Below are 14,331 nucleotides of genomic sequence, written 5' to 3'. Positions count from 1 at the left end.
TAAGTTGTTTTTAAGGGAATTGGCCATGTGAATGCAATTACCTTGTATGATGTGTTTTTTTACATTTAGGCTATTTAGAGAAATGACTGTATGAACAAGAGTTTCAAGTGTCTTTCTAAGAAAATATTTTTTTATATATATCTCTGAGAATATTTTACACCTCAAAAATTCACAGGTCACATTTCAAACCATTTTATTTACTATTTGGTACTTTTTTTTATTTGTTCATTCTTATTGATTCAAAGGCCATATGATGCAAATATAACCAAAGGTGCTTCTGTAAAGATCTTTTTTTATTTCTTATTAAAGAATACTTAACTGATGTAATGTACACATGTCACATTGTAATGTATTTATCATAACTGTGAAAATATTTTGTGAAAAAAGAGAAAATTGATTAAAATAATGACAATAGATCAAAGTGATTTTTGCTAATTTATGAATGGGGCTCAATTTAGGATAACCACAAGCTGTATGCTTTTAACAGCTGAAATGAAACTATAATATTTCATTTTATGTATTTAAAACTGCTTCTTGCTACTAACCTGCATGTCTCATGTGTGGCTATTTTGCATACCTTTATTTCTCTTTGTGCCGCTGAACAGTTGTCATAGTTGTGCTCTGTGAGTGTATATATATGTTTGTATGTGTGTGTTTGACTTCACAGGATATGAAGCATTTTTGAGAATTCTTTATTAATCCTATAACACATGTTGTACACTGATTTTACAATCTCAGTTGGGATCCCAGTGTGAGATAAGCATGAAATAATACAAACAATGTGGTCATTCTAACTAACACTCTTCAATACACAGTCTACTTCATTTTTTGGTAAACATGTATAAGGTAAGTGTGAAAGTTTGTTGCATATAACTATGAATTAAAAGGCACCAACCATCATGGTCAAAACATGTATTTAAACAATTAGGAAATAGAAATAGAAATATGGAAAATTACCTAGATGTTTCATGTCATGGTGTTGCCTTTGAAATTCAAGTTCATGTTTTTTAGCATGTTAACATTGTGTGTGGCGCTTTTTGGAGTCAATTGGACAAAACCACGGTGGCCTACGTTTGGAAATGGATATACTATAAGTGTCCAGGAGATGGGAGGTAAACGGCTGTTAATCTGGAGAACTGACCTGTCAGTTTACCTGTCCCCTCCTCCCTCCTTCCCTCCCTCCCTCCCTTCCTCCCTCCTACCCTCCCTACGCTCCCCCATCTCCAGAGGCCTCACAGACTCAGATGTTTTACACAGCCTATGAAATGTTTGAAGGACACAGAAAGCGTAAGTCCGCATGGGCATGGTTTCCTCTCTGCAGGGCTCCCTGGAGGGACCAGCTTCTCCTTCTCTGTGTCATGCATGCACTCATCTTCCACACCATTGATATATTGGTGGCCTGGTAGCGTCCATGTACAATCAACAAAACCAACAGCTGCAGAAACTGGCTACACTCACTCTCACACATGTCAGCCCGGATCATCCAGGCTGTATTATGTGCTGTTAGTAAGAGAGCATGCAGTTCTCCTGAGACCTAAATCTTCCAGTTGTGTAAAGTTATCAAGTTCACTGTATTTCATTTATGTTAGAGTCCGAGCTTATAGATTGTACATGAGCATTACTAGCTCCCACCTGGCTCTTTGGGTTCATCGGGGTCTATCACTGCAGGAAAAAGTGCATGATCACTCTTATGGGCAACTCGTCATGAATGTTGAGTCTACCTTCCATCATTATAAAACACTGTCAGTGTTATACAGAAACTATAGGAATCCACATAACATGTATTGTAAATGATGAACCCATTATTTATCCAGAAGTATGTTCAGAATACTTTATCACAACAAAGAATTTAAGCCGTTAAAGCGTAGAAAGTTGTCAACATATTATAAAATGCCCCTCTAAATGGGACAGAAATATGATGAAGCCTGTTACTAATTATATAAAAGTATCACTTTAAGTTTATGGGGTTATAATATATAGCAATTTACTGTGTTACATAAGCTGGTTTAATTGCTCTTAAACCCATAAAAATTGACATTTTATTACATCTTGCCAACTGATTTAGTGCGACAGATATTATATCATCAGTCCTAGATGCTTATATTTTTGGGGGGTCTCCACATTCAGAGACAAGAGGTGTCCCTTTTTTCCATCTGTGTCCCTTTTTTTCCCCTCTGCTCTTCTTTCCTCTTTCTCCTCAGGAAATGTGCTGTATATATGTCATCTGGGCTTCAAACATCATACTGTGCTTAATACATCCCATCACAACCTCATTACATTGCATTACAGCTGAATGTGGGCTAGCAGATCTGGTGTCCAGTTTCAAAGCGTCAAACAGAGCTGTGCTTAAAATGACAAATGTGATATTTATATATAGAAGTCAAACTATGCTGCGTATGTCATTAAGAAGACAAGGAATCAATTCACCCAAAATAATAGAAAACATATTTCTCTGTCTTAACACTAGTGATATCTAGCCGTGCAGCTTTTTTTTCCCTTTATCTGTCCAGGTTTTGAGATATCTTTCTCTACTGCCGTGCACATACAATGAGGGTGAATGAAACTACTTTCTGCAGAAGAAATAGTCTTTATGAAAACTGTTGACAGTGTGATCTGTGTGTTATCCAGAATAACAATGATACTGTTTCTGGAGACACAAATTACAGCAGAATCTTTAGCCATGCTAGCAGCGTAGCTCTCGGGATGGCAATGTCGTTTGATCTGTCCACCGCTCCATACTGAAATATATCAAAATGTGTTGTCAGGATTGTCATGAAATTTGGTTCAGACATTCATGTTAATCTGTTAATTGATTTGTTTTATTTCAGATATAAACTAATGATTATCCCGTCAGCCTCAGCTGAACTTTGTGTTTAATGCTAATTGGCAAATGTTAGCATGCTGTCATTAGCATTTAGCTCAAAGCACCACTGTGCCTCAGTACTCTCCTCACAGAGCCACTAGTATGGCTATAGACTATTTAGTCTTGCCTAAATGTCATCTGTCAGTGTTTTCAATAGCGCAAATAACATTTCATTCAACTTCATTAAATCAAAACTTGGACAAATAAAACCCAAACTATTTGCTTGAAGAGGTACCACTAGAGGTAGTGAAGTGTGAAATTATTTTTTCTTAATCTGGGTGAACCAGCCCTTAAAATTAAATTTCCTGATTCATTGATACTGCTATAGAACCCTGTAAAACCCATACCAGAGATACCACAAAACACCTTTATACTCATAATCCAAATCATTTGCCATTCTTTGAGGTTACTTGTGTGTTCAGTGTAGACTTCAGGCTGCCATGTCTGCCCTTGTGTCCCATAGAGGACGATGAATCCTCTCTCTCTGCCCTGGGGTGTTAGTATCACTAAGGTCAGAGAGTCACAGCTCGGCCCAGGCTACAACAGTCCCAGAGGTTTTCAGCCTGCTTAGATAGCCTCATACTCCTCCCTTGCTACTGAAAGAGGCCTTTCTTTTGCTCTGTCACTCTGGGATCATACGGGATTGAATACGAAGTCTAGCAGCCAGCCAAACTGGCGCAGACAGCAATATGCCCAGAGGCCATGCCAAGGCCTGCCTGCCACATCTCATCTGTTTCATCTGCTCTGAGGATCTAGACTGCCAAGGGTGTGGGTGGGGGCATGGGCAGAGGTCATCACTCTCTCTCTCAGTCTGAGCAATTCATTATAATCACAAGCATCCCCACAGCTTAATCTGTATAATGTCTAAGCACAGGAATTATATTCCTGACAAGGTTTCATACTCCGCTTCACCACCTCATGCTTTATTTCTTCATGTACTTCTGGGAAGTCTCACTTTTCCAGTCAGAGTTTGACTGATGTGTCTCCCTCTGTAGCTGCAGAGGGGGCCCAGCCCGTGGCCACCGTCACTCCCTCAGTGCTGAATGTCCAGCAGGGCCAGAGGGCAGAGTTTCGCTGCACAGTGACTGGGAACCCAACCCCTGCCATTGAATGGATTGGTATGAGCAGCTTTTAGTAGATTTTGGTACATGCCTTGTTGAGTTATGGTCATAGTTTTAGTAGAAAACCCATTTTCTGTTGCTGTTTACTATATTTTGTGAATCTCCTAAGATGATATAAAGTCACAAATATTTTAAACTGCATTTGAAACATCACCCCGTGGCTGATTATGTCCTCAGTGACAGGGTGTAACTGTGTTTGTTACAGGAGGTCCGGGGAACAGAATGAGTCCCAGGGCTGTGATAAGAGGTGGTATATTGACCTTCACAGCAGTGGACTCAGCTGATGAGGGAGAATACATCTGCAAGGCCCTGAACACTCACGGCGAGCACACAGCACGGGCTTCCCTATTCATCCAAAGTATGCTCTGTGTTTATGTGTGTGTGTGGATATGTATTACTCATATGTGTTGTTGAGACATACATCTGTTTAGACTTTCACACTGTACTGATTTGCCTCCCTTCTGGGGACAAAATGCAAGTCCCCACAATGTAAATTATCAGATTTTACTGGTTTAAGGTTAGAGTTAGGTGAAGATGGGATAAGGGTTGAGGTTAGGCATGTAATGTTTATGGTTAAGGTGAGGACTGTAAGTCAATGCAATGTCCCCTTAAGTGATGGGTGTGTGTATGTGGTCCTCACATACAGTATAAATTGAAAACACAGAACTTTCAGTATTGTTTCTAAAAATAAGGCAATCTCATCCCAATAGAACAAGGTTCTTCCACCCATTTTCAGTGCATTTTCAATTATTCCACATATTTTGAAAAGCAATTGAAGCACCCAATGTCACAATTTTTGAGACCTGCACAGGGTTCACATGCTCTCTTTAGCCATCATTCACCATCTTGCTTTAAAGTGAGACTATGTGACTTTTAAAAGAAGAAAAAAACACAGTCTTCCTCTCACAAATGAAAAGCTGAATTCATAAGCGACATAACACACCCTCGCTGAAATCAGTACTCTCAGGGGGTTTTGCTGCTACAGTTGGTCTGGTATAATCAGTAGCGTATGGTGGCTAATATTAGCTAATTGAAGAGAGACTTTGCTGTGTAAGTGACATTACAAAGTCAGTAAATGGTTTCATCACGAAAGTAAAACAAACAGTAAACAACTAATCTGATGAAAAATGAACTGTCAAGCTCAAAATGTTGTGAAAGATATATTTTATAATTGAATGATGCATTTTTTTTTGGTTAGAGTCCAACCCAAGTGGCCTAGGCACCCAGCCCCAAGTCCAAGTCAGTCCCCAAAATATTGAAGTCCACGAGGGTGACACCTTGAGGTTGTACTGCAGAGCATCAGGATCACCCACCCCAAAGCTCACCTGGCTGAAAAACGGAGGACAAATCCCTCCACAGGTGAGAAAACCTCACGCTGTCTCCGTGCCTGTATGATGACTTTAACATGATTGGATTAAAACTGTAACTGTATTCACATTCAGCTGTGCCATATCTCAAGGTGTGTCCGGTGCCGATGGTATTTCATCATACTGTGTCAGTTTTTATGACTGTTTCAGCATTTTGACCATTTACCTGTATTTTTCCCTCCCTTCTGTTTGTCTCCTCCCCCTCTTTTTTTTTTTTTGATCCCACCCTGTTCTGACGTTTGCTCAGGCCATTCCCTCTCACGGTTTCCATCAGTTTAAAAGCAACAGTCTCGATGTGTTACAGAGACGTATTGAGGAGCTGCAGGTCTGTCCATCTGTCCGCTGTCTGTCTGTCCTGTCTCGTAGTTCACATCCATTGTCCTCTACTGACCTCGTCTTCACACATTGTCAACTAAGTGCATGATCAAACGTGTCCTTGATTCACACTTTGTAAAACCCATTAATTTACCAAAGCTGCTCACTGAGTCCCTTTAGAGCTGGTGCCAAATACATTAAAACCAACTAGCTGGGTCTTAATGATTTCTTAGTGTACTTGCATGCAGTACTTGTTTTTATGTTGCGTTTTTATTAATAACAGTGTTCCATAGTCCATTGTTTTGTCCCGTCCACATCATACCATGCTGACGTGTTTGGGCTCTCAGCACCCAGTTGACTTTCATCATTCCATTGAGTGTATTAACAGGACTAAGTATACAGTAGGTACTGTAGGTATTTCAGACATATTTTGCTCTGTGCCAGGCGTAGCCCACTGCCCCCCTGCTCCAGGGGGTTTTGTGTTAGTCTGGTTTCTGCACAGCCCTCCTCGGCTCGGTGAGGGCTCTGAGGCCTGTTTAGTTCTGCCTCAGAGAGCCACTGCGTTGTGTCAGCCTTTCCCAGGGGGAGCCGGGCTCTGCCGTGCGACCACGCAGAAATTCTGTATGCTCTAGCAAACGGCTTGCTTTGAAAACTCGTCAATGGGTTCAGACACACATTGAGCCAGGGCCCGCCTCAGCCACTGCTCGGTTTAGCCTCCCTCACGGTTGAATGGGCCGGAGCTAAGCAGCTTTGTCCATGGATGCCCCAACAACCCCCGGATACAGTAATCCCTCCCCAGACCCTCCCCTCCTGATTCCCCTCCCTCTGAGGTGTTTCCAAACTTAATAAAAGCTTATTTTCAGTCTTGCTGGGCCTCTGGCTGCCATGTGGAGTAGTGTACAAACAAGTCAAGTTGTCTCATGAGCCAGAAAGTCATGAGGGTCATAGTTCTTAAATATGAGTGTTGAAATCGATGCAGGTTTTTGGTTCTTACTTGATATTTGCTCTGACGTTTTTGATGGTGGTTATTCTGCTTGAGCTTATTCCCAGATTTGTCAAATATTTTTTATGGTTAAGACATGCTTTGTAAGGTTTGTTAAGTAACCGCTGGCTCAGATCACTGTGTCACCAACTGCTTCACCAACTTCTAACTGTGCTAATTTTGTCACCATTGTATACAATCATCAATCATCAATTCTTTGTCTCTTATAGAGTAAAGATACTAGTGTAGTAAATTTAATTACCACTGATTATGATATATTAACAAATTATAACCCCAACAATCATTGTAGTAATTTGGCATTACTTTGTACATGATTTCATGTACAAAGTAAGAGTGCCATAGAATCATGAACATCAATCCATTTAAAGAAAGACGGTAGCAATAACAATTCTTGTCTTGTCTTAAAAGATCTATGCTGTAGTGCTTTTGTGTTGCTATCAGCTACAGTAGTAATGTCAGCAATGTCATATTTGTGTTGTTTCAAGGGATATGAGACAAGTAAGTGATGTGTTTTGTCTTCAGTATATGATTTATCTGTGTTGGTATGGTGTCAAAATGAGAAAAAAATCATATCCTCTCCAGGCTCGCATGGACCGCACAGACATCGGTACTCTGCTCATCCCCAACATCAAGATGTCCGACTCGGGCACTTACATGTGTGTCGGCAGCAACAGCATTGGCTCAAACAGTGCTCCCGTTAAAGTCACTGTGCTCAAAGGTGAGATGTTGTGGTAACAAAACAGAATCAGCCCACCTGAGAAGTTTGTCGGTGATTGATTTGTGAACCGTCTGCTTTTATCTGCAGCGTCTTTTCATGCAACATTTTGCAGAGTGAATCTTTTACCGGGAAAAAAACATAATGTGGTGCATACTTAATGTCTGTGTTTGTGCAGCGGACCATATTTCCTCAGCTGTCAGCATCCAGCCATCTATAGCTGACGTCCAGGAGGGCCAGAGTCTGGAGCTCAACTGTTTTGCTCCTGGAAATCCACCACCCCAAGTCACCTGGACAAGAGCCAGTGGCCGCCTCTCCTCCAACCACCAGGTAGAGCAAATACTCTCACACACAACTGTATTTGTATCATTGTGCCCTCATTTTACTGGAGATGTCTTATATTCCCGTAAAGCTAATTAATTTCTAGATCTTTGAATGTTAAGCAGTAGAAACTTTTCCAAAAGGGTCAGAATCACTGCACAGCACTGACATTTTTAGTTTTGAAGCTTGTTTAGTGTATGAGCAAGTAGGCACATGGATATACAGATACTTGCTGAAGTTCAAAGTGCAGTTAGAGTTCTTTTATTGATCTGTTGATTATGCTTACTAATTCTTAAAATGCGCATCTGTAGACAAGTGTTTTTATATTTAATCCTATATTCATTTTTTGTCAGTAAGATTATGTTGTATTTATTTTTAGCAGTTTTAGAGGTGGTAGACGTGGTCCTATTATTATTAATCTATATTTATATTAATGTTGGTGTTCTGTTATTTCTATTCTCGTAAGCTGAACTGAAGTGACTCCATGCCTTGTCTGCTGTGTGCAGGTTCTGGGCAGTCAGCTGCGTATCCTGTCAGCCTCTCAAGAGGACTCAGGAGAGTATATTTGTCGGGTGCAGGGCAACCCTGGAAACTCAGGATCTCAAATCCGCCAGGCCTCTGTATCTGTGTCAGTCACTTCATCTTCTTCACGTAAGTTAGTTTAACACTTCATTCGGACTCAATTGCTTCCCAGACTTACAACAAAAGTCTTTACATCGCAACAGAATAATAACAAAGAGCCCATTTTGCTCTTTTTTTTCAACTATTTAATCCAGCTGTACTCTGCAGTGAAGTCAGACAGTCATTATTTTCTCACTGAGGAAATTTAAGTTGATGGCAGCATCAGTCAGAGGCTGGAGAAAACACATTACATGGCAGGGTGTTGTTCTCACACTAACACTGCCTCACTTCATGAATGAACTTTCCAGTTGTACTTTCCAGCGTAGACCAGTGTGACTTCAGATTGAATTATTTTTCCCTGCTACTGTCCCATGATCTCAGCCACATTCACTCCTTCCCAGACTTCAGCAATGTTTGAGCTCTTTAACTGCTGCCAGTGTATCTCACAGCCACATTGTATAGTAATTTGTTAATTCAAGTTTCTGTGAATAGTAAGTCCGCTAAATGAAGTGAGATTGTGGACAATAAGGTTCAAATAGAATCTTGTCTGGAGCCCAAACCGCTGTTTCTGCCGCAGGTCTTCAGAGTCCAATCATTGCCATTGAGCCCCACAGTGCTGCAGTGCGTGTGGGGGAGTCAGCCAGCTTCAGGTGCAGGGTCTACAGCGGAGAAGAGCCTGTCAGACTGGAGTGGAAACTGGCCAACAACCAGCCACTGCCAGGTAATAACCACAACACACACACACACACCTCCTCTGAGGAATATATCTGCTTAATGAGCTCTGATTTTATGATATCATTATTTACAAGCAATTACAGCTGCAATCCACCCATGAAGTACCTCTCTGTTACTTTATTTAATGACCAATTTCTAACACATATTTGAGAACTCACATCCTTTTTCCCTAGACTGGTTTTTGCATTACCATAATATTGCATGCCATTTAGCCTCATAAGATTACATGACAGGGTGGCTTTTATTTATGGCTTTCCTGCTTGAAACATACTGTATGTTTGCTTTGTGGTGTGTGATGTATCCAGTCATTTCTTCCACTGTCACATTTGCACCCTCACTCATTGATGTGATGTTGGTTTAGAATACTTTTAAAAGAGGGAAAATACATTTGACTGTGCTAGGCCACTCATGATTTCTCCGTCTTTGTTTTTCTTAAACTTTACACCTCTTTTGAATATCTATTAGCGGTCTCAGACCCAAAATTAAGAACCATTCACCATGTCTTAAAGTACTCCAGCTGTTTAGTTTTGCTCTTCTATAAAGTTGAAGGACTCACAAGAGACAAATTAAAACAAGAGTGGTCAAACTCTAAGTATTAGATGCTGAGATCTTGACTTTAGCTGGAAATGCTGGATCATACACTCCCTATAATGCAACTCAATCCCTCCTTAATACCCTTTTCAAACTCCACATGTCCAGTTTGTAATACAGACTTTCCATTAAGATTTTTAAGTCTCACGCCCAGTCACTTATTTTTTCCAACTTTAGAAAGCTCCTTCCACACCCACGAAAGACATTGGATAAATGTTTTAACAGGTTGAGTAGCACTAACCATAACATGTAAACTGAACTTTGCATATAAAATCAGTGAAGTGCCCCTTTAAGTGACAATATGTCTACCAGATCTAATGTTTCATTTGCTGCTCCTTTCCACAGATAATGTCAAAGTTGGACCTGATGGTTCTGTTCTTACCATTACCAACGCCCGCCCTGTCAACCATGGTGCTTACCGTTGTGTGGCGAGCAACCTATACGGCATCACCCACACCATTGTGTCTTTGATTGTCAAAGGTAAACTACCCGCATATCAGCATGTGCACAAGCACACGTTCATTTTTCTGTAGTAGAACTCCTCACATTTCCATCATCACACAGACCAAACTTCTAAGAGAAGGGTTCCCCCTAGTGGCTCATCACATACAGAGCCATACCAGTTTTGTGTATCTGTGCCCTCAGAGTCTCCTGTGGCCACCGTCACCCCTGTTGGACCTGTGCGGATCAGGGTGGGTGAACCCATCAACCTTGAGTGCCAGGCATCAGGAGAGCCCCGCCCTTCAGTCTCATGGCACAGGCTGGATAGCAACCGTAAGACCATGCTGAGCAGCCCTGTGCCCATGGAGTCCAATGCCGTCATGCAGGTACTGGCACATCTGTTTACTAGCAGAAACTAAAACGGGATTTGATAACAGACAGTTTAACTCATCTGTTACTACTTACCTTGTTTCTCTATCACAATTTAAAGCCTCAGCTTCAAAGTTAATGTTTGAAATCAACGTTATTCTATTCTGTTTTAAAATTGTGTGTATTTTGATGGTTTTTCTCTGGTGCAGATACTTGTGGCACGTCCAGAAGACAGTGGCATGTATGTGTGCACAGCTCGCAACAATGAGGGCACCACTGAGACCAAGGTGGAGGTGATCGTTGAGGGAGGATCTCAAGTGCCCTCTGTGCCCAGGGCATCTGTTCCTGAGCCGCTGATGGTTGTGGTGGAAGGACAGACCACAACACTGCACTGTGAGGCCCACGGTAAGCATCGCTGTATGAGAGAGGGTAAAACCATCCATACCAACTGTCATCACAAGTATGTGCCACAAATATAAAAGGGTTTAATTGTTGTTTATAAAAATTGGCATTTTAAAAATGAAATTTTTGTTCTCCACTTTGCTTTTCAAGGTTTCCCATCCCCGACAATCACCTGGTCCAAGCTGAGGTCTCCTCTACCTTGGAGACACAAGGTGGTGAACAATAGCCTGGTGCTGCCCGGCGTGGGCCGCCAAGACTCTGGAGAATACATCTGCACTGCCACCAACAACATGGGCACCACTGAAGTCACCATCATGCTCGATGTAGAGAGTGAGTGTTGTGGTTTTGCTGTTTGCTGCCATTTTATTTGATTTATTTGTTTGTTCTAGGAAAGATGTTGAATGAGCCCAAGATGTCAGAAAGTAGATATTCCTCCTTTATATGTTTAATTTTGATTTGTGTATCTCTTGAGAAAACACATAAACCTAGTGAACCTTTTTTTTCTCCTATTTCCATTCAGCTCCTCCTTATGCCACGTCTCTGCCTGATGATGTGGCAGTGCGGGTTGGGGAGGTGATCAGGTTGCAGTGCCTGGCCCATGGCACCCCTCCGCTGACCTACACTTGGACCAAGGTGGATGGAAACCTGCCCCCAAGGGCCCAGGTTAACGGTGGAGATCTCCAGATCAACCTGGCTACTGCTGAGGATGCTGGGAGCTACAAGTGTGTGGCCGGCAACAAAGTGGGCAGCAGTGAAGTGGTTGCTAAAGTCACAGTCAGATGTAAGTTATGGTGATAATATAACATATTACAAAAAAATGAACAACCAAAGACAGGAGTTAAAGACTGTTGCACCACATAAGACAAAGAGTTTACAGCCATGTTAGCAGCTCTGTGGGGCTGTATTTTGGGACTTAGAGCTAAATGGTAACATTAGCATGCTAAAATGCTCAAAATTACAATGCTAACATGCTGATGCTAACCAAGTATAATGTGAACCACCAACTTAATTTAGGTTGCTAGTAAGCTAACATATGCTAATTAGTACAAAACACAAAGTACAGCTGAGGCTGATGGGAATGTCATTAGTTTTGGAGGTTTTTGGTCATAACGGTAATATCCCTAAACCACAGCAAAAACTAAATTATGTTTCTCCTTCTCCTTCCCTTCTGTAGCCCCCTTGGCAGTCCGTGTGTCACCCCAGGTTGAGGTAAAGGCCCAAGGCAGTGCTGTGGAGTTCACTTGTTCGGCAGCAGGTGGAATAGAAACCAAAATTGAGTGGCTGAAGGAAGGAGGTTCCCTGCCACCAAACCATCATATCAAGGATGGGGTGCTCAGGTGACTCATAAACATGTGCTGGTTTTGTTGAAGCGAGACAACAATTTGAGATAAAAACAGCAGACATCTAGATGTGTGGATGAGTACAATATTAAAGGACCAAACTGCCAGATTTTCATGTTTTACCCATTAACAAACTGTATATACAAAGGAGCCTATTCCAAAACATATTTAGCACAATTTATACATAATTTATATTTAAATAATAAAGCTGGCAATGTTCTATCATTTTGTTACTATCATCAAATCCTATGGAGAAACCAAAACCATGTTTGTTTTTTTACTTTCCTGCTGGTATCTACTGAAGATTTACATTTTTAAAAGTCACAAATATATACTTTCATTTCATTTTTTTTTTAAAGGGTAAATTACAACAAGAGTAAATAATATATTTTCTGGTGGCAATTTTCAGCTGCAAATTTGGTGCACTTGCGAATATTTACAGCAGCAGGACAGTGTATGCACAATCAACTCAAAATGTAAATCTTGTTACCCAATACACTGGTGTGGCTCATTTCAGTGTGCTCTATGCCACAGAGGAATAAGCTAAGTCAGGCTTTGAATACACAGACAAAACTTGTTAGTAGGATCAGTTCATTGATGGTTTTAGTCTTTTCATGGGATTTGTTGACAAAAATATATCATATAGTATCACCAGAATTATCCTTTAATGGGCTGAAACAATAAAGTCCACTGATGTAGTCCCTTAAATATTGTGTAGTATGCAAAGTTAGAACTGAACCATAGCTTGTTTTCATGTAATTTCATGTTCCTTCGTAGGATTGAGAACCTCGAGCAGAGCAATGAAGGTGTTTATATCTGCAGAGCCAGCAGTGTGTATGGTCAGGCTCAGGACACTGCCAGGCTGACCATCCAAGGTCTGTTACATTCACTGCAAATATACTAATATATACTACTGCATCAAAACCAAATATAAAGCCATTTTTTGCTCTTTGCTTTCTTTCCTTCTCCACAGCTTTGCCAAAGGTGATGATCAATGTGCGTACTTCAGTGCAGACTGTGATGATTGGGAACTCTGTGGAGTTTGAATGTCAGGCTGTTGGTGATCCTGAGCCCACAGTGAAGTGGAGTAAAGTTGGCGGCTCTCTGCCGGCCCACATCATGGTAAAGGGAGGCATGCTGAAGATCGAGCAGGTGACGGAGGCTGATGCCGGGCAGTATCGCTGTACAGCCACCAATGATGTAGGCTCAGTACAGTCCCAGGTGGTCCTTAACGTCCAGTGTGAGTGCATGAAAGAAAATATTCCTTTTGTACACTCTTGCACACTCTTGCACACACACTCATAATGCATTATGCTGGCAGTTAAACTGTCACCACCCTCCTTTAAATCAGTGCTTTTTGTCTGTTTGCACAGCACTTCCTCAAATTGCTGCGCTGCCAGAAACTAAGGAGGTGACAATAGGGTCTGACGCAGTCTTGCCCTGTGTGGCGTCAGGATACCCTGTACCTGACATCAAATGGTCCAAGGTAACCTCGATTTCTGGAATTCAATTATATAATTTTCAAAGATACAGTGTTTAGGAGCTCTCTGGCTTGAAGAAAGTAATCTTGGTTGTGTTTGACCATATTGTTTATGTCTATGCATCTATTTCTTTATCTAGCTGGAAGGAGAGCTTCCTCCTAAGTGTTTCCAGGAAGTCAATGTGCTCACGGTTCCTGGGGTCACCCCAGAGGATTCTGGGACATATGTCTGCACTGCCTCTAACAAACAGGGCAAAGTGGAAGCCTTTACTACACTTGAAGTTCATGGTTAGTCTGCAGAGTGGATATATGCCTGAGAGTACAGTAGGAAGGCATGTTGGTAAATGATTGAAAGGTATGAACTGTAGTTGTCTGTTTCTAACAATGATATTATGTTCTTTTTCAGAGAGAGTGATGCCATATTTTGCCCAGGAGCCCCTGTCCTACCTCACTCTGCCCACCATCAAAAATGCCTACAAGGCTTTCAGCATCAAGATCAACTTTAGACCTGATAATGTTGATGGTAAGGAATTAAAACCTTAAATTTGTATTATATTCTAGACATTTCTTTAAACGTGTTTTTTTCTTTTCATACTGTTGTGTACTATATTTGTCATGTTTCCTCATATATACAGTAATGTAATTGC

General features: G+C 41.2%; 1 protein-coding gene across 13 annotated transcripts in view; it reads left to right on the top strand.

Annotated features, from left to right (window-relative positions):
* hspg2 (heparan sulfate proteoglycan 2) overlaps positions 1 to 14,331 on the top strand; it is a 101,586-nt gene that overhangs the window by 75,053 nt on the left and 12,202 nt on the right. For 11 of the 13 annotated variants that reach the window (XM_042408812.1, XM_042408817.1, XM_042408815.1 and 8 more), the window contains 20 exons: positions 1,228 to 1,287; positions 3,859 to 3,981; positions 4,190 to 4,342; positions 5,183 to 5,343; positions 5,599 to 5,676; positions 7,252 to 7,387; positions 7,563 to 7,714; positions 8,212 to 8,356; positions 8,904 to 9,047; positions 9,998 to 10,132; positions 10,298 to 10,479; positions 10,672 to 10,867; positions 11,015 to 11,194; positions 11,385 to 11,645; positions 12,039 to 12,201; positions 12,982 to 13,079; positions 13,178 to 13,444; positions 13,578 to 13,690; positions 13,825 to 13,972; positions 14,091 to 14,207. In XM_042408812.1, the coding sequence (XP_042264746.1) occupies positions 1,228 to 1,287; positions 3,859 to 3,981; positions 4,190 to 4,342; positions 5,183 to 5,343; positions 5,599 to 5,676; positions 7,252 to 7,387; positions 7,563 to 7,714; positions 8,212 to 8,356; positions 8,904 to 9,047; positions 9,998 to 10,132; positions 10,298 to 10,479; positions 10,672 to 10,867; positions 11,015 to 11,194; positions 11,385 to 11,645; positions 12,039 to 12,201; positions 12,982 to 13,079; positions 13,178 to 13,444; positions 13,578 to 13,690; positions 13,825 to 13,972; positions 14,091 to 14,207 (3,012 nt within the window). The remainder of the gene's footprint in view (positions 1 to 1,227; positions 1,288 to 3,858; positions 3,982 to 4,189; positions 4,343 to 5,182; positions 5,344 to 5,598; positions 5,677 to 7,251; positions 7,388 to 7,562; positions 7,715 to 8,211; positions 8,357 to 8,903; positions 9,048 to 9,997; positions 10,133 to 10,297; positions 10,480 to 10,671; positions 10,868 to 11,014; positions 11,195 to 11,384; positions 11,646 to 12,038; positions 12,202 to 12,981; positions 13,080 to 13,177; positions 13,445 to 13,577; positions 13,691 to 13,824; positions 13,973 to 14,090; positions 14,208 to 14,331) is intronic. The other 2 variants (XM_042408813.1, XM_042408814.1) reach the window with 2 other exon arrangements.

This window comes from Thunnus maccoyii, chromosome 4, assembly GCF_910596095.1.
Source record: "Thunnus maccoyii chromosome 4, fThuMac1.1, whole genome shotgun sequence".
NCBI lineage: Eukaryota > Metazoa > Chordata > Actinopteri > Scombriformes > Scombridae > Thunnus > Thunnus maccoyii.
This window is presented reverse-complemented; position numbering and strand designations above follow the sequence as displayed.